The sequence below is a fragment of the Falco rusticolus genome, chromosome 4 (assembly GCF_015220075.1).
Source record: "Falco rusticolus isolate bFalRus1 chromosome 4, bFalRus1.pri, whole genome shotgun sequence".
NCBI classification, from domain to species: domain Eukaryota; kingdom Metazoa; phylum Chordata; class Aves; order Falconiformes; family Falconidae; genus Falco; species Falco rusticolus.
Window position 1 is genome coordinate 49,142,062 of NC_051190.1, and position 22,788 is coordinate 49,164,849.

At 45.5% G+C, this 22,788-nt stretch overlaps 2 protein-coding genes across 4 annotated transcripts in view; both read left to right on the plus strand.

Moving 5' to 3' along the window:
* The first annotated feature begins 397 nt into the window (after positions 1–397).
* Positions 398–15,126, plus strand: UHRF1 (ubiquitin like with PHD and ring finger domains 1). The gene is made up of 17 exons (XM_037382673.1): positions 398–481; positions 1,375–1,539; positions 4,371–4,634; positions 5,407–5,579; positions 6,014–6,229; positions 7,042–7,148; positions 7,333–7,519; positions 8,221–8,344; positions 8,433–8,540; positions 9,414–9,518; positions 10,408–10,514; positions 11,324–11,486; positions 11,589–11,726; positions 12,095–12,206; positions 12,324–12,481; positions 12,842–12,940; positions 13,640–15,126. The coding sequence occupies exons 2-17, from the start codon at positions 1,387–1,389 to the stop codon at positions 13,784–13,786; spliced, it is 2,361 nt and encodes a 786-aa protein (XP_037238570.1). The 5' UTR covers positions 398–481; positions 1,375–1,386; the 3' UTR covers positions 13,787–15,126.
* A 2,179-nt stretch (positions 15,127–17,305) lies between these two features.
* Positions 17,306–22,788, plus strand: part of KDM4B (lysine demethylase 4B) — a 90,986-nt gene continuing 85,503 nt past the window's right edge. For all 3 annotated transcript variants that reach the window (XM_037385131.1, XM_037385132.1, XM_037385133.1), the window contains exon 1: positions 17,306–17,462. The gene's annotated coding sequence lies outside the window, so the exon portion shown is untranslated. The remainder of the gene's footprint in view (positions 17,463–22,788) is intronic.

A 22,788-nucleotide genomic window follows, 5' to 3' on the forward strand; every position in this document is an offset into this window, starting at 1 on the left:
CTATTAGAGGGAGAATCCCTCGGGTCTCCGCTCCCCCGGGGGCTGCTCGCAGGGGTCTCCGTCACCCGGTTTTTACAACAATCACCCGGGTTTGGGGATAATAACGGCACCGTGCCGTGGCCCCGGAGGGTGAGGGACTTCCCCGGCGCGGGAGTGTTGGGGGAATGGGTTTTACTCCGGGCAGCAGAACGAGGGGCGCCGGGCCGGCGAGATCGCCGGGCCGGCGAGATCGCCGGGGCCACCCCCGGGGGGGCGCCAGTTCCGGCGGGTGAGCCGTAACCCCCCCCCCCCCCCCAGCGGCGCGGCGGTCTCGGGAGGTGGTGGCGGCCCCGCCCCGCCCGCCCGTTCCCGCCAGCGGCGGCCAATGGGCACCCGCCCGCCGCGCACGGGGCTTTTCCGCGCCAAACTCCAAAGTCCGGGGAGCGCGCAGGCGGCGGCCGCGGGGCGCAGCGCGGCACCGGCCTCCAGCACTGCCACGCCGGTGAGTCCCGCCGCGCCGCGGGCGGCCGGCGGCAGCGGGAGGGGGGGGATGGCGGCGGCGCGGGGTGGGGGTGCTGGCGGGGAGCGGCTGACACCGAGTCGGTGACAGCTGCCGGGGGGTGGTGCGCGGCTCCGCTGCTCCCGCCGCCAGCCCCGCTCCCCGGGGGGGGCGAGCGCTCCGGTGCCGGGATGCGCCGCTGTGGCAGGGGACGGCCCCGCCGGTCCCGACACGGGACAGCGGGAGGGGATTGTGACCGGCGGTGCCGGGGGTGGGGGGATGCTTGGCTTTCGGGGCTGATGCAGAACGGCGCTGGCGGGGGTCGCTGACACTCCCCCGTTTTTTTCCGCCGACGGAACGAAAGCAACCCCCGCCGCGGGGTGAGGTTGCCCTTTCCCCCCCCCCCCGCTCCCGCCGCGGGGAGCTCCCACCGGGCTGCGGCGTCAGCGGTGTGGGCCACTGGCTGTGGCGGCCCCTTTAAGACGGTCCGTTTTCCCCGCTTTCATTTGCATAATCGCGCGAGACTTGGGGAGGGGAGGGGGGGTGGGTCGCGCGGAGGGAACGTTTCAATTGTGGCGCGAGATACAGTTGGCGCGCGCCGCCCGCCCGCGAGGCGGCAGAGAGGCACGGGCGCAACCAAAGCCGTTAGGCTCAGCGTGGGAGGGGCTGGGTTAAAACTGGACTGACCAATCGGTGCTGACACCGGCCGGGCTATTGACCAATCGGAGGCGGGGGTAGAGCGGGAGGGCGGGCCGGCCGGCTGGCTGGCGGGCCGGGCGGCGGGGGCCGGGCCGGCGCGGTAGGTTGAGCGGTCTCATTGATACGGTGCCCGACGGGCCGGACTCGACGGGTCTCCGTCGCTCAGCACCCGGTTTGTTTTCTCCCGTTGCGGCCAGGGGACCGGCGCCATGTGGATCCAGGTGCGGACCATGGACGGGAAGGAGACCCACCGTGTGGATTCGCTTTCTAAACTCACCAAGGTGGAGGGGCTGCGGCTACGGATACACGAGGTTTTCGGTGTCGAGCCCCAACGGCAACGGCTCTTCTACCGCGGCAAGCAGGTACCAACGGGGCGGGGGGATGTTTGACAGCACCAGCCCTTGACCAACGGGGGGCGGGGGCCGGCGGGGTGGGGTGGGATGGGGGCCCCCAGCCGCGGCCCCCGCCAGCCCTGTCCCCGCCAGCTGGGGAAGGCTATTTTAATTTTTTTTTTTTTTTTTTTAATTTCGTGAAAATGGGGGGTTCTGCTGCCATCTAGTGACTCCCGGAGCTGCTGCCCGCGCCGCTCAGGCGGCGGGTCTGCAAGGAGTCAGCAAGTGGGCTTTTTTTTGTAGTTGTAAAGCTTTTTTTTTTTTTTTTCCTCTTTCTTATTTTTTGTCCAGCCTGTTGCTTTTCTGCCTTGACACCGCCTTTGCGAAGTCTTTGAAAATACAGATATGACCAGGGGTTTTGGGGGCTTAAAATTTTGAGCCTTGCCAGTTTTACCATTACAAAAGCTGTAAAGATCCTGTTTCCCATTTTTCTTTGTAAATGGGGATAGCAGCTCGTGATTTTGAAGTTCTCCTCCTCCATTAAAATCTTATTGGGTACATAACTTGCTGTAAAATAGTGAGTGGCTCAGCAGTATATGTTGTGTTCTCGACAGTATGTTTGCGATCACAATTGTACAGCAACAGTTTTCTTCTGCGTGAATTAATAACGTATCTAAGTTAGTATTAAGGACAACCGAAACCGTTTTCAGATGCGTTTTCCGTATCCTGTGTAGCACTGCACTGTGAAACCTTCATGCTAAAGAAACTTCTGAACCGGTGGTTGGTTGTTTAAAGAAATTTATTTCAGAAATAGCGGGCTGCTTTAGCCTGCAATTGGAATGCTCTGAGATGGGTGGAGTTAGACAATCTTTAGTAATTTTTTTTCCCTACCTTTCCCTCCATTTTAAGATGACTCGAACTAGCTGTGCATTATAATTAGCAGGTGTGACTGTAGGATATGGAAACACACCTGGACTAGCTTTAGTTTAACAAGCTTGGGTACCAGCAGTAATAAAAAAGGCTTGTAGGAATACATAGCATCTCTGAAGGGCTCGTGTCACCTCCTTTCTGTTGTGTTAGTGTAGATTCGGGTGCAGTAATTACCCATTTGTGGTCGCAGATAAAGCGATAAGGGAGGATTGGCCCAGGGCACACCAACTGTCAGCCTGGCTCGCGCTGAAGTCTGTGCAGATAATTAAGGTTAAACAGATTTTTAGTGGAAGTGGTAACTTTTTCCAGGAAGGATGCGCTTGCCTTACAAAGATGATTCCTCTTTGTGTAATTCCAGTAGTTCTTGATTTAGGCGTGGTTTTAGACAGAAACATTTATCCGGTGTGATCTAACCTCTCTTAGTCATTGTTCTGCTGTGCTCATTTGTGTTTTGTCTGGCTTTTGGAATCATTTGAAATGTTCAAATTCTTACTAGTTACTGTTTTAAAATGCTGTTAGGACAATACTTGTTAATTAACAAAACAAAAAAGCAAAACCCCACCTCCTTTGTTAGCGGTACCTCCTCTGATGCTGGCGCTTCTTTCAGACTGTCCTTTGAACTCCTGTGGTTTCATGTCCTGTTCATGTTCTCTGCCTTTCCATTTCTGTTTGCACCTGTTGTCACTCGTGTTCTTTGGTGATAATGATCCCCTATTTGTGATACTGTTTCTTTGTTAAGAAGAAACAACCGATTCCTGGTTTGTTCTGTGTGACTCGATGAGTTTTCATCTCTGAACCAGAGAAAGTCCAGATCACTTCCTGTACAGTCAGATTTCCAGGGATTGTTCCATAGCCATTTTATGCTATAAATCAGAGTTGAATTATCATAGTGATTCCTGTGAAGTGTAAATTTTTGTGGTTTTGCTCTGTTTCCCGCTGATAGAGAACAAAGCTCTGGGGATTGCTTTTTCTGGTGGTTTGGACTGGAAGGGGATGATCATTTCCTGTATAATTTCTTAGTCAGACCTTAAATATGTGGTGGAAGCTTGTCTAAACTTCTAACTGCACTGTGGTCTCGCGTATTACATTTTAACTCTAAAAGGGTAGTGCTCCTCAGAGTTCTTGAAAGGTAATTGAGAGACCTATTTGGCCCTCTTGCCTCTCTTCCTTTCTGCAGGGGTAGGATCTTGGTTTGACTAACACTCAATGCCAGACTTGTGAAACAGACTTTTAAAATTAGAGAGGGTGTGAAATTAGGACATGCTTGGCTACACTGAGAAATGTTTGGGTGGTTTCAAGTTGAACTGAATCTTTTTTGATTTTACTTTCAATGGAAAGATTGTGTGCTTGCCCAGAGAGAAGTAGGTGATTAACTCTTTGGCTTCTACTTGATGCCACATTTAACAGAGCGATGCTGTAACAATAATCTGGAACATACACAATCAAAATATAAAGGCCAGTCCGCGTTAACATTTGTGTTATGGGATGTGTCTGAATTAAGGAAGAAAGAACTTCCTTTTGAGTCTGTAGGTAATGCGGTGTGATCCTTAAATCCTGATGGGAATGTAGAGGATCTGTAGTTACTTTTAAGTCTTTCTTCCCAGAACTGATATTTCTAGGGAATGTGCTGCAAACCTTTTCAGATCTCCTAGAATGCTGTGGCTTTGTCTGGGTAGCAAGTCTACCACAGCATGGGAGTCTTGTTTTTCTAGCTTGTAGAGTCCGTTGAAAAAAGAACATTTGAAATAGTAAGAATAACAATCTATAAGTAACTGTGAATCTGAAGAACTGCCAAGTTCCTTGTTTGTTAATGGTTTTCAAGCGATGTGGTCTGTCTTGGCGCACAGAGAATTACACCCCGATGGGTGGTTTTGAATTGGCAGACCTCCGCTGAATGAAATAACCAGATTATTTTGATGCTTTCCCTGTAGATGGAAGATGGTCACTCCCTTTTTGATTACAGCGTTGGACTGAATGATATTGTTCAGCTCTTGGTCAGACAAAGCCCAGCAGTGCTTCCTGCTGTTAGTAAGGAAAAGGATTCTGAACTCTCCGACACAGACTCTGGCTGTGGCTCAGGCCAAAGCGAATCTGACAAAAGCTCTCACAATGGAGAAGGTGCCATGGAACTGGAGGGACAGCCAAGCACAGCTGCGCAGCCCGACTGGACTGACCCGGGATTTGGCCTCTATAAGGTGAGCTATTAAAAAACCCTATGGTTACTTAAAACTGCGCTTCGGGAGGGGAGTTGTTTCTCTGTAGTTGAGAATTTCTAAAAATCCGCACAATGGGGACAGAAAGATAGTTTGGGTTTTTTTTGTTTTTTCTTAAACCCTCCAACAACAAACAAAAAAATACCAACCAACCCACAAACCAATTAAATGCAACATGTTGTAGGTCAAAATATTTTATTTTTCATTTTATCCTCCTAGCTAAAACTACAATACATTAATTGATTAATAAAAAAAAAAGAAAAGCATTCTGAGTGCCTGTTTTGATTTTAAAAAAATTTCCCAATATTTTTGCTTGGAGGAGTCACTTATTTGTCAAAGCTTGAACTTTCTTGAATGAACAAAAGAAAATCTCAACCAGCTGTTCAGAGTCATTTTGTCTGTTTCAATGGACTTTATTACAGATCTAGTGATGTCTTTGCCAGCCTATGAGCAAGACAGTTCTGAAACCCTGTTATAGACTAATTAATAATGGTTTATACTAGATAAGAAAGTTGTTTGTACACACGTGGGTGTAGAATGGTTTTTTAGCCTCTGTTAGAGGTTCAGCCTGAGAAGACTATAGGGGTGTCCAATGGGATCAGGAAGGCAAAGGAAATCTTAATTTTTAAGATGATCTGTTAAATATCTTGGTAATGGTGAAGCTCTTGAGATGGTTAAGTCTTCAAGGAGACTCAGAAATTAATGCTTAATTTGAAAATCCACTTTGGTGAGCTGTATGCTTTGCTTTGTGTAGATCAATGACTTGGTTGACGCTCGCGATACGAATATGGGAGCGTGGTTTGAAGCCCAGGTTGTAAATGTAACCAGAAAAAAGCATACAAATGAAGCAGTGGACAGCTGCACAGATCCCGATCAGCCAACAGCCATTCCTGAAGAAGATGTAATATATCACGTGAAATACGAAGAGTGAGTTTTGTTATCTTCTTGGCTATTAAAGATACTTGGATGGCGATGTGATAGGAATTTTTATTGTAGAGATCCACAAGGTAAAACAGAATGGGGTTGACACAGTAATTACATTACTGAGCCCGATTAACTCTTTAAGTTTCTCTTACAGTTGGAATTCTGACTGGCATTCCAGGGGGCTGGAATCATGGTTTCAGAAATATACACTGGTTATCCAATTTTAAGTGGGATACAATAGCAGCAGAGTTAGACTGCCCAATTCCGGCTATGTTTGTGTGGGAGAAGGAGATTTTATTGTTGATGGTTTTTTTTATATGTCACATGGCATCAGTTCTTAAATTGACCTGTCTGTATAAAACCTATCACTTGCAAAAACTATGATGTCGAAACTGATTTTTCTTCTCTGTCCTTCCACGCCTCCCTTCTACTTCAAGTTATCCAGAGAATGGAGTTGTACAACTGAGTTCGAGTGATGTACGGGCTCGCGCACGGACTATTTTGAAGTGGCACCAGCTAGAAGTAGGACAGGTGGTGATGGTCAACTATAATCCCGATGAACCAAAAGAGAGAGGTTTTTGGTACGATGCAGAGATTCTGCAAAAAAGGGAAACAAAAATGATCAAAGAGATAAATGCAAAGATATTACTTGGGTAAGCAAATTCATAACATGGAATAAATTGAATTCCCCAACTCTGCTTAAGCTTTCATGAGGTCTGGTGACTGCTGAAAAAAATGAGGCAACAAAACTCGTGTAACAGAAGTGCTGGGGAGAGGTGAGAAGCGGGACCGTCCTTTCTGGGCGACAGACTGAGTCAGATTGTACCTGTCATTAATTTCCATTGGAGGAATTGGATGTAATGCTGGGAGGATGTAAAGCCCCACGTTCGCCAAGAGGTGAAAAATAGTTTGCTGTGTTAGCTATCCATAGCGGTTTTACAAAACCTTTGGTGTAATATTTTGTGCCAGTATACTGAACCCTCACTTTATAAAGATGATGAAAAATTACTCCAGTTCTCTCCTGAAGGAGAAAACAAGGCTACATATGAGGGACTCTCAACTTCGGGGTGCAGGGGAAGTACATAATAATTCTTAAAGTTTCAGATAAGTTTCACAGGTTTGCCAGAACATTCCTCTTTTTGTCCTCTCACCACAGTGATTTTAACTTTATAAAATATGAGAAGAATTAGGCTGAAATATATTTTAGGGGAGGAACAGTCACTAATGACAATTGGAATCCTATAAATGCCTGGATTCTCATTGAGACAAGAGGGATATGCTTTAATTGCATGAAAATGCAATTAATTGTGGTGCTGTCATACCACTGTCCCAGACCGTGTGATGCTTTAACAGGTTTCTTGTGATGAAGGACTAATACCAGCCCAGTCTGTTACTGACGTGCATGTGAATTCATGCTGTATGATACTTTCAGAGTCTGATTCCTTTTATCAACAACTTCTTACAGGGAAGCTGGCGATTCCTTGAATGACTGCAGAATTACATTAGTGGATGAAATTTATAAAATTGAAGAACCAGGCAGTGCTTGTCCAGTTAGTGCCTGCCCATTAAAACGTGAGTCTGTGGCATAGTTCTTGCATTGTCTGTCTTACGTTGTGATGTTCTGTGTATTGTCTTTGTGGGGATCAAAGGTCTAAGAGTGCCAAGATACGCTGGAAAGGGTGAAAGGAGTTGTAGCTACACATGTCTCAGCACTTTCTGGAGTCTGACATAGGCTCTGGTCTCTCTTTGCCAACAGGACAAAGTGGACCTGTGTGTAAAGCTTGTAAGGACAACCCGAACAAGACCTGCAGAATTTGTGCTTGCCATATCTGTGGGGGTAAACAAGATCCAGATAAGCAGCTGATGTGTGATGAGTGTGATATGGCTTTTCACATCTACTGCCTCAACCCCCCCCTTAGCAGCATACCAGATGATGAGGACTGGTAAGTTCTAAGTATGTGTGTGTGGTATCGCATTTACAGTGTAATTAGGAGCAGAAAGTGAGGTCTAGGGTTTCGGGCTGCCCTTGGTGACAATATTATGACTCTACAAGGTGAAGAGATGTTTCTGTCATTTTTTTGGTTGGTTTTTTGGTAGGACTTCATAGCTTTTCTTGAGCATCAGTTTAGTGAGAGTATGTTTTAAACCCAGTGGTGCTGGGATCTATATCCCTTTTGGAAGAGAAGTGGAACTACCCATAAACCAAACGCAGACCTGATGCCAGGAGGCTTAACTTGTGTAATGTTTTTTATGGGTTAGTTACAGGTCGTCTGCAGGCCCCATCACCATATTAAGCTGGTGATATATACTGTTTTATATAGGACATGTTTCTGGTGATAGCTGTATTTCACCATCTAGATCTATATCTATACAGATAGGTAGTGAAATACACTGTTTTGTGTCCTGTGTCAGCATTTTATACAACAATTTTGATAACAGCTGATTTCCTGACACATGTGCAATGGCTTAGAAGATTGGGTAAGGACATTAGCTAATACAGATACAATTTCACTATGGAGAGTTGTTTGTCTTGCTCTAGTTACACATGAGGAAATGTGAGATAACAACTCAGTATGTTTTGAGGAAATTATTTTTTAGTTTAAGGCGTTGCTACTAATTAATTTTCGTTAACCACTGACTTTAGGTATTGCCCTGAATGTCGAAATGATGCGAGTGAGGTGGTCTTAGCAGGAGAGAAATTAAAAGAAAGTAAAAAGAAACAAAAGATGGCGTCTGCTAATTCATCCTCGCGGAGAGACTGGGGCAAGGTGAGTTCAAAAGCCGTTTTATTTTGAAGAGTAGTGTGCGTTTAGTTCCTTGTAATTCTTGGCTGATTGGTCTCGCTCTTTGAAACAGGGCATGGCATGTGTCGGTCGCACAAAGGAATGTACCATTGTCCCCTCGAACCACTATGGACCGATTCCTGGGATTCCCGTTGGCACCATGTGGAAGTTCAGAGTTCAGGTATGAAGCTGAATCCTGGCCCAAGCTGCTGCAGGGGAAAATGGGAATGATCCAGCTCTTACGAGAAACCTGAAACAGTTAATGTTGGAGTGTATATCACTGGATATGTAAGTGCAGAAAGGAAAGAATTTGGCTTTGTCTAGATCAAGTGTTCCATAACTAATGCTGCATTGTCTAGGCATTTTGAGTGTGGGTGTTTGGTTTTTTTTTTCTTTTTTTTTTTCTTTAGTGCTTTTTTTTTTTTTTGGTAACTCGGAAACCCCAAACCAAATGTATTTGTTTCCAGTAGTTTTTCCTGGAGATGCGTAGTATCTCCCACTTGTTCTCCTGGTAAGGGTGTCTCTCTAATATCTCGACATATTAGACAGAAGATTTTCTCATCCTGTTAGAAGGTTGGGGAAGAAAAAGCACTGACCTGTCCAGACCTTGTTTTCAAGGTTGAGACCTTGAAAGCAACCTTAGGTGAAGGTTGCTATTACAACTCTTTCAAAAAATCCCCTTATGCAAACATTTAATTTTAATATTTATATTATTCTTAAAGTCTGGGAGCTTTTTAATAAGCAATCTCAGTGAGAAAGCTCTAAATTTTCACCACGAAAAGATCCCTATGTGTTCAATTTACTGAAATATTCAATGGCTTATTTTTTAAAACCATTTTTCCTTTTCTTTCTTCTGCCTGGAGCTTTTTAGAGGATAGTGGCGAGAACACAGTGTCACTCTGTAATAGATGCAAACCGAATCTGAAATAGTACTATGAGTTCATTTAGTTCCAAGACCAATGGGTAGTCATACTGTTTGTAGCCTGTTGACAGCAGCTGCCTAGCAAGCTGCTTTTTTTTTTTTTTTTTTTTTTTTTTTTTTTTTTTTTTTCAGGTGAGCGAATCTGGTGTTCACAGGCCCCACGTAGCAGGTATTCATGGCAGAAGTAACGATGGCGCCTATTCCTTGGTTCTGGCAGGAGGCTATGAAGATGACATAGTAAGTGAATCTTGATCATTTACGCCTGAGAACCAAATCCACTTGTCGTTAAAACAAAGATTTGGCCTTAGTTACTTTTAACATTTTGTATCAGACACTTCTCTGATACTGATGTTCTTCAGAAGACAACTAGGCAAACTATGATCCAGTAATATGTGCCAACTTGAGAAACAGGATAATCTAAATTAAGTTTAATATCCATATGTCAGCTTTTAATCCAGGAGTCTTTAGCTGCCTTCTCAGGGTTTCCGTCACATCCTCAGTTTGAACAGTCTCATGGTATATGCTGCCAGAGAGCTTTGCGTGTCACGGGAGCCTTTAGAACAGAACTAGGGACTGAAGCCCGTCTTCTGAGTATCCCATGTGGTTCTGCCAGCCAAATCTTCCCCTGCTGAGGCTGTATCAGGCTCCGCTACTCATTCCTTTTGCAGCTCACCAGTGCGTTACTCACCTGCACCCCCCTACCCCGAATGCCTGTCAGAACTCTTGTAGAACAGGTAGCCACGAATCGCAGCAGCCATGCTCAGCCTTAATTCTGACTGCAGGGTCATGTAACGGTGTAAGTACTGAGGCACGAGTTAGGTTATCCTTATCTGGAACATGCCCCTGCACTTCCACGCTGATCCTGCGCGAGGGGAGTGCTGCTCCCTTGGCAGAGGCCCCTTGGCACTGTTACATGTGTGACAACACAACAGTTGTCACCCGGACTCTTCTCTCTTGGCGACATAAGGGAGGACCACGGGCTAACTGATGAGTCTGCAAGCTTAAGAAGGGGAAGTATCTTTCCCTTTAATATGGTATTCTCAAAAAGCTACTTGATTTAAAAGACTCCTCTGCTTTTATTGAATTATTTTTGTGAATGTGTCGAAACCATCCATATACATTTCAGGATCATGGAAATTCCTTCACATATACAGGGAGCGGAGGGCGTGATCTTTCTGGAAACAAACGCACAGCGGAACAGTCTTGTGATCAAAAACTCACCAATATGAACAGGTTAGCAGCATTCGCACTTCGTTCCTAACTTTGGTAGCTGGCAATCTGTCAGCCTGAAAAATTGTATCAAAAGAAACTGTCTTAAGTCAAAAAACTGTCAAAATTTGGTATCATCTGTGGTGTAGGTTGCAGATCAGTTTCACAATGGAAATGCTTCTTACGCTGCGCTATAAGCGAAACGGTACTGTGAATGGTATTAGTCTCACGTTTGATATTGACTGAAACTTAAGGAACAGAGGAGTAAATTAGCGTGAAAGTCTTCACACTCTCTCTTGAAGACCTTTCACCTTTGGCAGACCAGATCACTCTTATTTTTGAGAGGAACAGTTCAGAATTGTGCGGACTTGAGTGGAGGAGGTGGTCTGTGCAATTAACATTAGGGTAATGTAATGAATAATCAGCATATTTAACATGTGGTCCCCACTCAGGAGGCTTAGTTACTGTCTCCCAGAGTTCTTGGTGTTATGCAAGATACTTGAAAGTGTAACTATTTAAGACAAACAAACAAAAAAGCCTGGCTACATCCTTTTTCTCTGGAAGGGATTCAGAAGGGGCTCCAGTATCTGCAGAGAGGCCGTGGTTTCCAGTTTTTTCGGTAGCTGTTGCTGTGGTTCAGCACAGTGCCAGTATGCTGCTGCTCTTGGTATTGTACTCAACTGGATCAACGTGTTGCTCTGAGTAAAATAGTATAGTTATATTCATTACTTCTTAGTAGCTCATTTACCATGCAAGGTTTGCTTTATCCTGCCTCTGATGCTGAAGAGTTCTGCCTGGTAAATACACTAAGTTGACTGGACTTTCTCTTCCAGAGCTCTGGCTCTGAACTGCAGTGCCCCCATCAACGACAAAAATGGAGCTGAAGCCAAGGACTGGAGGGCTGGAAAGCCGGTCCGAGTGGTGAGGAATGTAAAAGGAGGCAAACATAGTAAATATGCTCCTGTAGAAGGGAACAGATATGATGGAATATACAAGGTAAGAAGGATTTGAATTCACGTACTGAATTAGGGAAGGATAATTTGGTTATGGCCAAGGGGTTTTTATAGAGTTTGATGGACTTGCATCTGACTTTTTTAGGTTGTGAAATACTGGCCTGAGACAGGGAAGTCTGGATTTTTAGTGTGGCGTTACCTGCTTAGGAGGGATGATGAAGAACCTGCTCCTTGGACCAAAGAAGGAAAGGACAGGATGAAAAAGCTTGGCCTTACGATGCAGGTACTCTTTTGGAACATCATCAGGGTTACCTTGAGGGACAGCAGGAATCTTTCTATTCTACATTCTTACTGAGGATGATCCTTGCGTAAGAATCAAGACAGCCCCTCTTACACCGAGGGGGACCCAGGAAAACAAACAACCCACAAGACTGAAAGCACTTCTTACATCAGGAGGCTAAATGGACCAAACTCACTTTCTTGTATAGAATTTCTATAGCCTGAACAAGTGCCCCATAAGAGTGGGGATCTATTGCTTAAAATAGAGAACCCCTGGAGCAGCTCTCTGTGGGTCATTCTTCTGACCTGAAGTAGTCTGTCTGTGAATGGGCGTGTTTATATTGGATATTTTTGGTTTGTGTTTTCCTGCAGTATCCGGAAGGGTATTTGGAAGCTGTTGCAAACAAAGATAAGGAGAAAGAAAATAATGGAGATGATGAGTTTGATACCCCGGGGAAAGGAAAGAGGAAAAGGAAATCAGCAGGTTTGTGGAGTAGGCAAGTGGATATAGAAAGCCCTGTAGGTTTTTGTGCATTTTACCTAGTTGCTCTTTTCTGGTTACTGTTTGTTTGTTTGTTTAGGAAGTTGTGTTTTCTTTCAGGTGGGGAGGAAAAACTTATCAACTCTCCTACAGGCACTCCAAAGAAAACTAAAGTTGAGCCATACAAGCTGACACCTCAGCAAAAATCTCTTATAAAAAGTGATGAAGCCAATGAAAAACTGTGGAATGAAGTACTAGAAGCTCTTAAAGATGGACCGGTATATCATGCTTTATTTCTGCAGAAATAAAGTGACAACAAACTACTGTATTATCCCTAGACAGAAACCTTTTGGCTGCATTGAAGAAACAGCCTCAGACCTATAGTGGGTTTTTTATGTTTTTTTTAGTGTAGACATCCACAGCATAAATTTTAAAACAGTGTATTTGAGGTCAGTAAGAAGACAGTTACCAGAACTTGTTTAATATGACTATTTTTTTCCCTTGTTAAGCTTTGTAGAAAAACTTTCTGTAGCTAAAGTAATCCCTTGCATTTAACATGGGGTGGTAGTTTGGTTTGGTTTTTTCTGTATCTTTCAGAGGGTAGTGGCAATAAGTTAATTCAAATGTTTTCTTTACAGAAATTCCTAAATAAAGTTGAAGAGGCCTTCTTGTGTATTTGCTGTCAGGAGGTTGTGTTTCGGCCAGTCACAACTGTATGCCAGCACAATGTGTGCAAGGTGAGCAGCTGGTACAACTCTCCTGGAGAGTTCTGTTGAGCCAAGCTTTGAGCTGACTCGTTTCATGGTGAGAGGAAGCTGGGGGGTGTCTGGGGAGCTGGTTTGTTTGGGTTTTTTGTGAGTCTTTAGTCTTCTAGCACAAGTCAGGTTTATGTGTGAAAACTTTGTGATTTGATGAAAGTTCTTTGGCATAGAAAAGTCTGCTTTAAAGAAAGTTTTCCAGTATTGTGTCGCTGCTCTCCGATTCTTGTAAAAGATGATGAGAGCAACTCTGTGGGCTCGGTGGTACTGCGAGGTGGCACCTATGGATTCGGCAGTGTCACGGAGTGCGTGGGGTTTTGTTTTGCTTTTTGAAGAATGCTGCAAAGTGTTTACGCAGAAGTTCCAACAGTCTTTGACAGCTGCAGAACTCTTGATCTTGAGAAACATAATGGAATGAAATACCTCTACCAGGTACCTAAATGCTGTGTCAGTGACTGATGGGCTCTGTTGAAGTGCACGTGCTGTTACACGCAGTGAAGGAAGCTTTCTCTCCCGCTGCCAGCCTTGCGTTGCTCTTGGTCTTTCTCAGCTCTTGTCAACACCAGGGTGAACTGGGATATAAAAAGAATCTCATTCTTTCCAGTGGCAGCTTTGTAGAACAAGCTACACTGCACATCTCTCTTAACCAAGTAGTTTTCTTCTTTTTGTTCTCACCAGGATTGTTTGGATAGATCCTTCAAAGCTGATGTGTACAGTTGTCCCGCCTGCCGCTACGATCTTGGCAAAAATTACACCATGCAACTGAACGAAACACTGCAGACCATTCTAACTCAGCTCTTCCCTGGATATGGCAATGGACGGTGATTCTGTAAAGCACTTCTAACTTTCTTTTGTTCAGACTTATTAATGGGTTGTCAATGGGCTTAATTTAAAAAAAAAAAAGTAGTCCGTGTTCTCCCAGACCCCTAAAAGTTTAAAGTCTTCCGTGTTTTTTTTTTTTAAAATATTAAACTTCAAGGAATATCCTTTTGTATGTTTGTGGATTTTGTTTTTGTTCTAAATGTTGAACTTTGCATTATTTCTTTTCCCCCTCCTCAAAACTGCCATTCATTAGCACAGAATTTATATTTTCTAGCGGACTTAAAGTGCTTCCGGTAAGGCTGCTAATGATCATGAAAGTTCTCAGAGTGCCCCATGTGCCCCCTCTTTTTTTATTGTTTTTTTAAATTCCAAAAAATGGCTTGGTTGCTAGAACAATCTTCAATGTTTAAGGATTTGGCCATAAAGGTAGACAAGGGCATGACCTTGGCAGCATTTTGATGCTCAGTTTGTACTAGATGGTTCCTGGCTTACGATCTTTTTACTGCGAGTATTTACTATTTTTTTTTAGAGAACTGTTTTTTATACATTTGACAAACCTATCAAAAGCCATTTCCTGCTAATTTTGTATATTGGGGGAAAAAAAAAAAAATAAAGCAAGCTGCTTGCATATAGCCAAGTAGCTGGAGCAATATGAAGTACTACCTCAGCTGGACTTCTTTCTTATTAGGGAACTATTTGTTCAGCCAGGTGCTGTCTTCTATCCAGAAATGCCATTGTGGAATATACTAAAGCCATTCTTAAGTGCCTTTTGTCCTTTTCTGAAAGACTGGGCTCTGAATCACCATATATATATTTTTCATAAGCACTGAATTGTTTAAACTTGCCAACCGGATTTTATTCTTTGAGTAAAATATAACACTGTAGCTGTATATGATTAGCATGGTTTTGCAAACTTTCAGGTTTCCTCCTAATGCTAGCTGTATTATGGTAACATGACTTTTTGTATCTTTGATTTACTGCGCTTCTACGTGGAAATGGAGAATAAGCATTTCTGACTTTTCTTTTTGTTTAGGAAACATTTTGTTTATTGTACATGACACCGAGAAGGCATACTTTTGTGAATGGGTTTTCTTTTTCTAACATTACCAAAGTTTGCAGTTTAATACCTCAGCGAGACAGGGAATTTTTTAATCACACTTTACTGCGGACAGACTGGAACAAATATGCCTATTTTTGGTTCTCTTAACTCCTACCCTCTTAAAATTATAATGTTAATATGTTAGGGGAAAAAATACGTTTTATAGTGTTTTTTGCTGAATTTGTCAATTTTTTGTACAATGTGCAACCTGAAGTTCTCAAAATAAATATCTTTTCAGATAAAAGTGACTGTTCTCCTTTTTATCTCAAGCAGGTTTCCAGACCTAATTGCTTGTGCAGGAATTTGTGTTTGTTCCATTATGCTAAGCCTTTTATTTTCTAAGGCCTATTATTTTCATTATGATTTTTCACTACAAAGAAATCGGGTAAAGTACTAATTTGATATTCTCGTCCTCAAAATAGTTGTTTCTAGGCTCTAGTGAAAGGCAGGTGTGATGTACAACTAAAAGAACAAAGATTCCCCAAATCTCTTTCTCTCTGGGGCGTAACTTACATAAGGTTACCAAAATGCAAATATTGACTGGCAGTTGGAATTGTCTGCATGTTTAATGAATAAACCCAGAATTGTGAAGCGCTGTGTCATTCATTGTATGAGAGGTGTTTATAGCAAGTAGTGTGAGCATCTCCATCAACTTACCAAACCAGGGAAATCAATTAAAACCCTGACATTTTCATAAACAAATGCAGATGAAGTAAATGAAGAAAACATACAGGCATTTTGCAGACAAAAGCTGTGAAATTAGGCATCTGGTCTCTTTATTTGAAGGTTAGAGTTAACGTGAAACACTCAATTCAGGTATTTAATTGAAAATGTCCTTCCACTCTTTATTCTGTATTGTGATGGGAAGAATTTGGGGTGAGGGGTGAAACTGAGGAAGTGTGTGTGTATTTAAATTGACAGAACCTGTTGCAATGACTTCCTTAGTATATTGTTTTTGCTGTTATTTGGAAAACAGTTTCCCTAGGTAAGTTTCAGCAGACTGTTCTGAGCGTTAAGCGTTTGTTTAGCACGAATCAGAATTTCTCTGCTAATTCGATGCTTTGTAATTTGGAGTTTGCAGATCTCAGCCTAAAGTTCTACTAGGAAAATCCTGCTGCTGTCAGGTGAGCTTCTGTGTGGTTTTGGATACGAAGAGGTTGTGCGTTTAGCGGTGGAGGTTATTAGTAGGATGGTGCTTCGTTTCCCATACATGCTTGTGTATGCTTGAGATTTGAAATGCTGGAGTAAATATCCAATGTGTGATTTGGTAAAGTGTTTCGTGGATAAGGAAGGGGGAAGCAAGAATTACAATGTTGCAGAAAACCCAACCCAAGGATCTTCTATTTTGGGAATTCCCATCTCGCTTCCCAGCAAGTGTACAGAATCTATGGTCTGCGCAGTTTAATTGAGCGCAAATTAAAAAATACCCCTGATAGTTCTTTCTCCTGGCAGGCTTTCAGGGTTTCTTTAACCGCAGCCAGTTTGTGTCCTGCGGGGACGCTGGGGTGCTGGGGGCACAGGTACCGGCCCCTCGGCCCAGGCCGGGCGGCCATGGCAGCCTGGCACGGCGGGGGCCGAACTGGGCCGAGGCGCTGGCAGATCCCGGCGCTTTCCGAGCGGCCCGGGGAGGCGGTTCCGCGCCGACCAGCCGGTGGGTCGCTCCCTTTTGTTTTCTTTTTTAAAAGCTCCAGGTACCGGGGGGCTACGTGGCTCCGCCAACTCCCCCACGAGCGCCGCACGGGCGAGCTGGGCCCGCCGCGGTACATCCCCCTCACGGGGGGGCGCTGGCCGGGGCCGCAGCAGGCCCGGTGCGCTGAGCGGGGCCGGAGCCCCCCGAGTGCGCCAGCCCCGGGCTGGGACCCCCCGCTTCCGAAGGCTCTAGGCCACCTTGGCCGCCTCCAGCACCTTTGTGCCGCCGCTCAGGGCACCCCCGGGGCGCAGCGGAGTATGCCGCGGGGGCCGGGCGGGCTGAGGCGGGACCCGGCCGGGGGGCGGCGGGGCGGTCCCTGCCCGCCCCATTGGCGCAGGGCGGCCGCAGCGCCCCCCCCCCCCCGCGCGCTGCTGTGCGGCTCCTCACGTCCTCACCGCCTCGCGCCCCCGCCGGCGCGCGGAGCCGTGGGGCGCTGACGGGCACCCCGCGCTGCCTATGGAAGCCCGCCTTGCTTCTCTCTCGCCCAATAGCAGCTGAGGGCGAACTGCCGTCTCCCAAAGGCCGTGTTCTATTGGCGGAAAGCCGCTGAGCGACGCGTGAGCGACCGGCTGCCCTCCCTGCCGGTGGGCGGGCCGTTACTCGGCAGCGTTTTCCAATCAACGGACGCTCTTGTCTTGTTGTTCAGTTACCGGCTCCGCCACGGGCGGGAGCCGCCGCCTCTCAGCGGCGATGCGCCCAATCACCGCGAAGGGGGTGGCGGCCGCAGCCAACGAGCGGGGCGAGGAGGCGGGCGGCAGGTGCTGGCCGCGGGGCGCTGCGCTCTCCTCACAGCCCCCCTCCCGCTCTGCCCCTCCGGCCGGGCCGCTCGGCGCTCCGCTGACGGGCAGCCCGGGGCCGCCGCCGCCGCCGGGGACCGCCGCCGGGCTCAGGTACGGGGGTGGCCGGTGCCTCCCTCCCTCCCCGCGGGGCCCTGCCACCGCCCGCAGCTCCACCCCCGGGCCCGCGGCGCCGGAGCCCCCCGCAGCTCGGCGCTGCCCGCCCCCCTGGGGCTCCGTCCCGCCGCCGCTCCCCGGTCTGAGCCCCTTCCCCGCCGCTTCTTCTCGGCGGGGGTCCCGGCTTTGCCGCTCGCTTCCGGACGGCGGCCCCGCCGCGCCTCCCTCCGCCGGCCGGCCCTCCTCCTCCTCCACCTCCTCCTCCTTCTCCTCACGGCCCGGCCCTCGGCCGCGGCCCCGCCGCCACTGGCCTGTGCGGCCGGCGGAGTGGCCCTGCCCCGCGGCCCGCTCCTGGCGGCCCCACCGCCCGCTTTGTCTCGGGGCGGCGCGGTGGGCGCCCCTCGCCGCCCCCCCCCCGGCCCCGCGGGAGGTTCCGCGTCTGGGCGCGGTGTGAGCGCAGGGCGCTGGCGGTGGGGAGGCCCCGGGTGGTCCCTGCCCCGCCCCGGGGCGCCGCGGTCGTTGTGCCCGGGGGCGGCAGAGCCCCGCGGCCGGTGGCGGGTTCCGGCCGGGCGATGGCGGCTGGACCCCGCAGGGGGGGCCGCGGTTCCACTGGGATCTCCCTTATCCCAGATCTCCGAGACCTGCTGGCAGGGACAGGGCGCTGCTGTGCGGTTCTTTTTTTCCTCTTTATTTTTAATTTTTTATTTATTTTTTCTCCTTCAGACGCTGTCAGAGTCTAGAGACAAACCTAACCTTTTTTCTGTTTTGGTTTATTTTTTTTTAATTTTCCTGTAACGAGCCCGATGCCAACAGAAAGGCCCGTAGTTGCACGTGGAGGTCCTTCCCTTCACTCTTGTCTTGAGCATGAACGTTGCAGGCTGGAAAAGTGAGACGACCGGCTCTGAAACTGTTGTGGTCTGCAGAAATGGTTTGTCCGGTCAAGCTTTGGTGGCTTGCCCTGGGTTTTAGCTGTTCTGTTTGCACTCTTTTTTTTTTTTTTTTTTTTTTTAAGTTGGAATTACTTGGAAGATGCATCCGGCTCTTTTGGGATGTAGCGTGTGGTGGAAGGGGAAACTCTTCAGGGGAGCCCTGAGCCAAAGGTGGCACTTGGCTTTGCTTTAAAGCTGGTGCTTCTGCTGCTCCTGGAAGATGGGCTGTGTAGCTACTTAGGAGCTTGGTGCCTGGCAGAAAGGCTGTTTTGGACTGCTTTGTTTTAAAGGGTTACATTCACAGATTAGATTTGTTTTTATGCCCGTTCTTTTAACTTTCATTCTTTCTAGTAAAAGCAGCTGTAAAGAATGGGTGCTGTGCAGGGGCACAGGCTGTTTTTGTGTTGCTGTTAAGGCCTAGAACATTGGATTTTTGCTGTGTGACTCTGTTGTCTTTGTACTGGGGTGGTGTAAACACGTTACCGTATTACATCAAGGTTGACCCTTCCAAAGTTGTTTCCTTTAACCAAAAGGAGTTAATTTCAAGGAACTCTGTTCATCAGAAACCTAATAGCATAGTTTTCCCCCCCTTTTCATACACAGTAAGTCACTTTGTTCTTACAAACTTTTCCTTTTTTCTCTTCCGTTTCCTTTTCCTGATATGTAAAAATTCACATAATCACTAGAAATGTCAAGACTAGATTTTAAAACTTACAGTTACATTTCAGCAATTACGTAAAATAACTGTTGGAGTATGTAGGGGTAATTGCTTTTTGACAGTAAGTTCCTAATTCTTAAGTTCCCCTGTAATAAGTGAAAGAAGTTGAGGCAGGTAGACTGACTCCTCCAATGCCAAAAGGAACCGACAGCTGGTTTTTTCTCATTAGTGGTAGGAGTTACTCCTATGCAAAGTATATGTAGGTGGATATACTTGATTCCTTGTTCCAGAGCTAATGTTCAAGTATAAGACACTCACTGAAACATCTTTTGACAGGAGGATGCTGTCCAACACTCAGTAACATATTATTCTTTCTCCTTTTTCTGAAAAGAGATGATTCCTTCGACCATCTGGTGGGACCAAAATATATATAAAGATATATATTTTGTGTGTGTATATATAAGCTTAGATATAAAGGCCTTGTACGTGAAGACTGTAGTTTTCTCACTAAGTTGAACACATGGGCGAAAGAGCAAAGTATGCGGGTCTGACATTCAGAGTTTGACTTCAGGGTGAACTTGGGCTTCTCTAATTAAGACCTTACATACATAAGAGGTTTCATCAGCTGTTGATGAGAAGTTGATAGCAAAATGCAATTTGAGGGAGAATCCCACCTATTTCCTTTAGATAATTCTGGTTATTGGTCTGAGGCAAACACGGTGCTTGGAGCTACTTGCCGGCCTGTTAAATTGAACTGTTGGAGCAAAATGAAGTGAAAACTATTTCTAGCCGTACCATCAACTCCTGTCACTTACCGGGTAATGCAAGTGATGGTTTTACAGATGTGCGGGCACAAGGTGTTCTAAATTACAAAAAATATAGACAACTTCTTATTTTCATATAAGTCAAACTTATTTTCATATAAGATGTCTTGAGAAATTACATATGAGTTGGAAAAACCAGTTTGTCCAGACGTGCTGGATAAGCATGGTAGTTATATGGGTTTTTTTTGTACATTTATCAGGAGTTATGTATTCTTATTTTCTACTAGGATGTCCAGCTGTAAGACAATAAACAATGTGTTGGCATTCAGGTAGCTGTAATTAGCCTTCAAAGTTTACATCTAATTTCAATGAATAGGGAAGTTCACATGTAAGCAGAAATAATAACTCAGTCTTGCTGCAGGCTGAGACAACCATGCATTGGTTAACAAGTTATGAAAATCTCTCTGCAGTCAGAAGAATTAGAAACTTTGTTTCCTTTTAATTAATCCTAGGCAATATAGAAGAACTGCGGAACGGTGAATTTTCCACCCTTTCTGGCTCTCTTTTTAATGTCTTGCTGTGTGCTGTTGAAAAGGGTTTGCAGCGCCTGTTACTGTCTGTCCATTCGTTGTCTGCTTATGCTATACGCAGCATTACTTGCACTATAGCATCTGTTAATATCAAAGATGGATGACAGCTAAATATGTCACTGCAAGCGAGGGATTTGCTTAATATATTTGGATGCCATCAGGATTCTCTGTGGACGTGGAAGACACTGTTTAAGTATTTGTAATCTATTTAAGAATCAAAGATGATTTGTCCATTTGATGCCCTAGCAAACTGAAATCATTGAATACTGCAGAATATTGGCAGAAATCGTGTCATTTTGTATAGGTTTAGTGATACTAATGCCATGTTAGCATTCTCAGTACTAAATCGTCATGGGATGAGAAAGGTGTTTTTCCATTTTCAGTATTTTTCAGTAAATGTGACCATTGCTTAGTAAGATTTTTTTTTTTTTAAATCTTTGTTTTGGACCAAATGTGTTCATTCTTCTCACAACCTATGGATATGGTCACTTATTACCATGGCTTAATTAAAGTACTTAGTTTTTTTCATGGAGTAAATTATTCTCTTTTATAAATTAAACAGTTCCTCAATGACATTCTTAGTGGATGGCTGCTGACATAGGAGAACAGACTTGTATTCTGTTGTAATATTTTTGTGTAGTATCAGATCCTCACTTGGTCACTGTGTGCCTTGGTCATGGCAAAAATGACCTTCAATGAAATTTTTTTCTTTATTTTCTTTGCTGTTTTAGAAGGCTCATGAACAAGCCACAATTCCAAGTTTCTTGGAAAATACAGGATTGTTCTTTTGTTTCCTAAACCTGTTTGTTATAAAGACTGTGTTTGAATACAGCCTAAGAAGACCAGGTTGGAAGCTGATGCTGTGTTAAGGTGATTTCCTGAGGTGTTCTGATGTGCCTTCACAATTTCCGATACGTGTTCAGAGTAGTGGGGAGGATTTTGATGAGCCTCTGTGGGTTTTTGTGTTGTAGATAAGACGTTCATATGAAGTTTTCCACGTTCTCGGTTCTGTGTTAGCAAAACAAGCAGTGCAGCTCTGGCTGTGGTGTATGTGGTAGGGTTTGGAGCGGTAGCTTCCAGACAGAACTGGATAAAATTGAGATGGGAGAGTTTAAAATTGTCTAATGTTACTTTGAGGCTGATGTGAAACTAGCTTGGATTTCTGCTGGGTTTTGCTTTAATTTAGGGTTTAAATTGCCGCTCCTTTCAGTTGCAGTTTTGGTTTAAGAGTGTGAAATGGCTGTGAGATGAGGTAGGCACCACCTAAGTGAAGACTTTGGGGTTCCCCCCCACTTCTCTCTGTGCAGATGAGGAGTTTGAGCTAGTTACAGGTGCAGCTGAGCATAGATACTTCTGCTGAGGTGCGCTTCTGGAGCCACAGGAGTGGAGCTGTGTTACCCTTCTTGGTCCTTTCTTCCGCCTGCCGGTTGTTCCTCTTGCTCAGGCTCTTCCCGAGTAGATCATTTTCTGGCAATGCAGTTGCTCTTAAGCCTGGAATCTGGGTCAGTGTGTCACACCCACTCTAGGCAGGACCTAAAGCACCTTGTGCAAAAAATGCAACCAAGATGTTGATTTTCTATTGGCAAAGGAGTCAGAAGCACTTAAGACAATCAAATTTGTTGAAATTTTGTCTAAAAAAAGCTGAAGCAACCTAGAGAAGAAATTGAGCAAGATACTGAGAACATTGCTGCAGGCTTGCAGTTCTGGCAGGTTTGTCGAAAGACGACTGTTGGGAATTAGTCCTTGTTAAGGTATTAATCTGATGTAGGAATTAGGTTTTTGTCGAAGCGGTGCAGTAATCAAGTTTTCTGAAATGCCTATGCTTTCTGATAAGAATAATGGACTGCGGGTTACTTTCCAGTATTTTAAGGTTTGCAGCACTCTTGCCTTCTATTCGGGTGTTGTGGGTTGAGACTTTGAATTCTTGTTCAGACCGGTCAGGAATACATAAAAAAGAGGTATTTTTTTCTACCTCGTTTGCTCCAGGTCTGGGCAGGAGGTTTCTCCTTTCGCTGTTGTCCTGCAATTTGAAATGGTGAGCTCCTAAATCCTGTTCCTCACATTTCAGCAAAGCGAACCCAAAGTAGTTTTGTGTACCAGGCGTCAAAGATCCAAGTCACGGCAAAGCTGCTGAGAAGCAGCAATCCAGGTTAAACGAACCTTTTTTTTTCTTTTTTAAATACTTCTATAACCTTGCAGTAAACATAGCGAAGATAATAAAAGACAGCAAAAGTAAGTATTGGGTGACGCAGCAGATGGAAGTTTGTAGGACACCTGGTTGAAGGGTCGGCTCAGTGGCGGTGTGCTAACGGAGCCGGGTGGTTGTAGTACGGCTTTATCTTGCCTGTTCAGTGTAACGTGGAATTTGAGGAGGGAGACAGT

Bases quoted from the DNA above. Each gene is read 5' to 3' on its own strand.
- UHRF1 (XM_037382673.1), top strand. From the start codon at position 1,387: ATGTGGATCCAGGTGCGGACCATGGACGGGAAGGAGACCCACCGTGTG. The intron at 7,149-7,332 runs GTGAGTCTGTGG...CTTTGCCAACAG, and splicing joins TAGTGCCTGCCCATTAAAAC to GACAAAGTGGACCTGTGTGT. The intron at 7,520-8,220 runs GTAAGTTCTAAG...CACTGACTTTAG, and splicing joins ATACCAGATGATGAGGACTG to GTATTGCCCTGAATGTCGAA.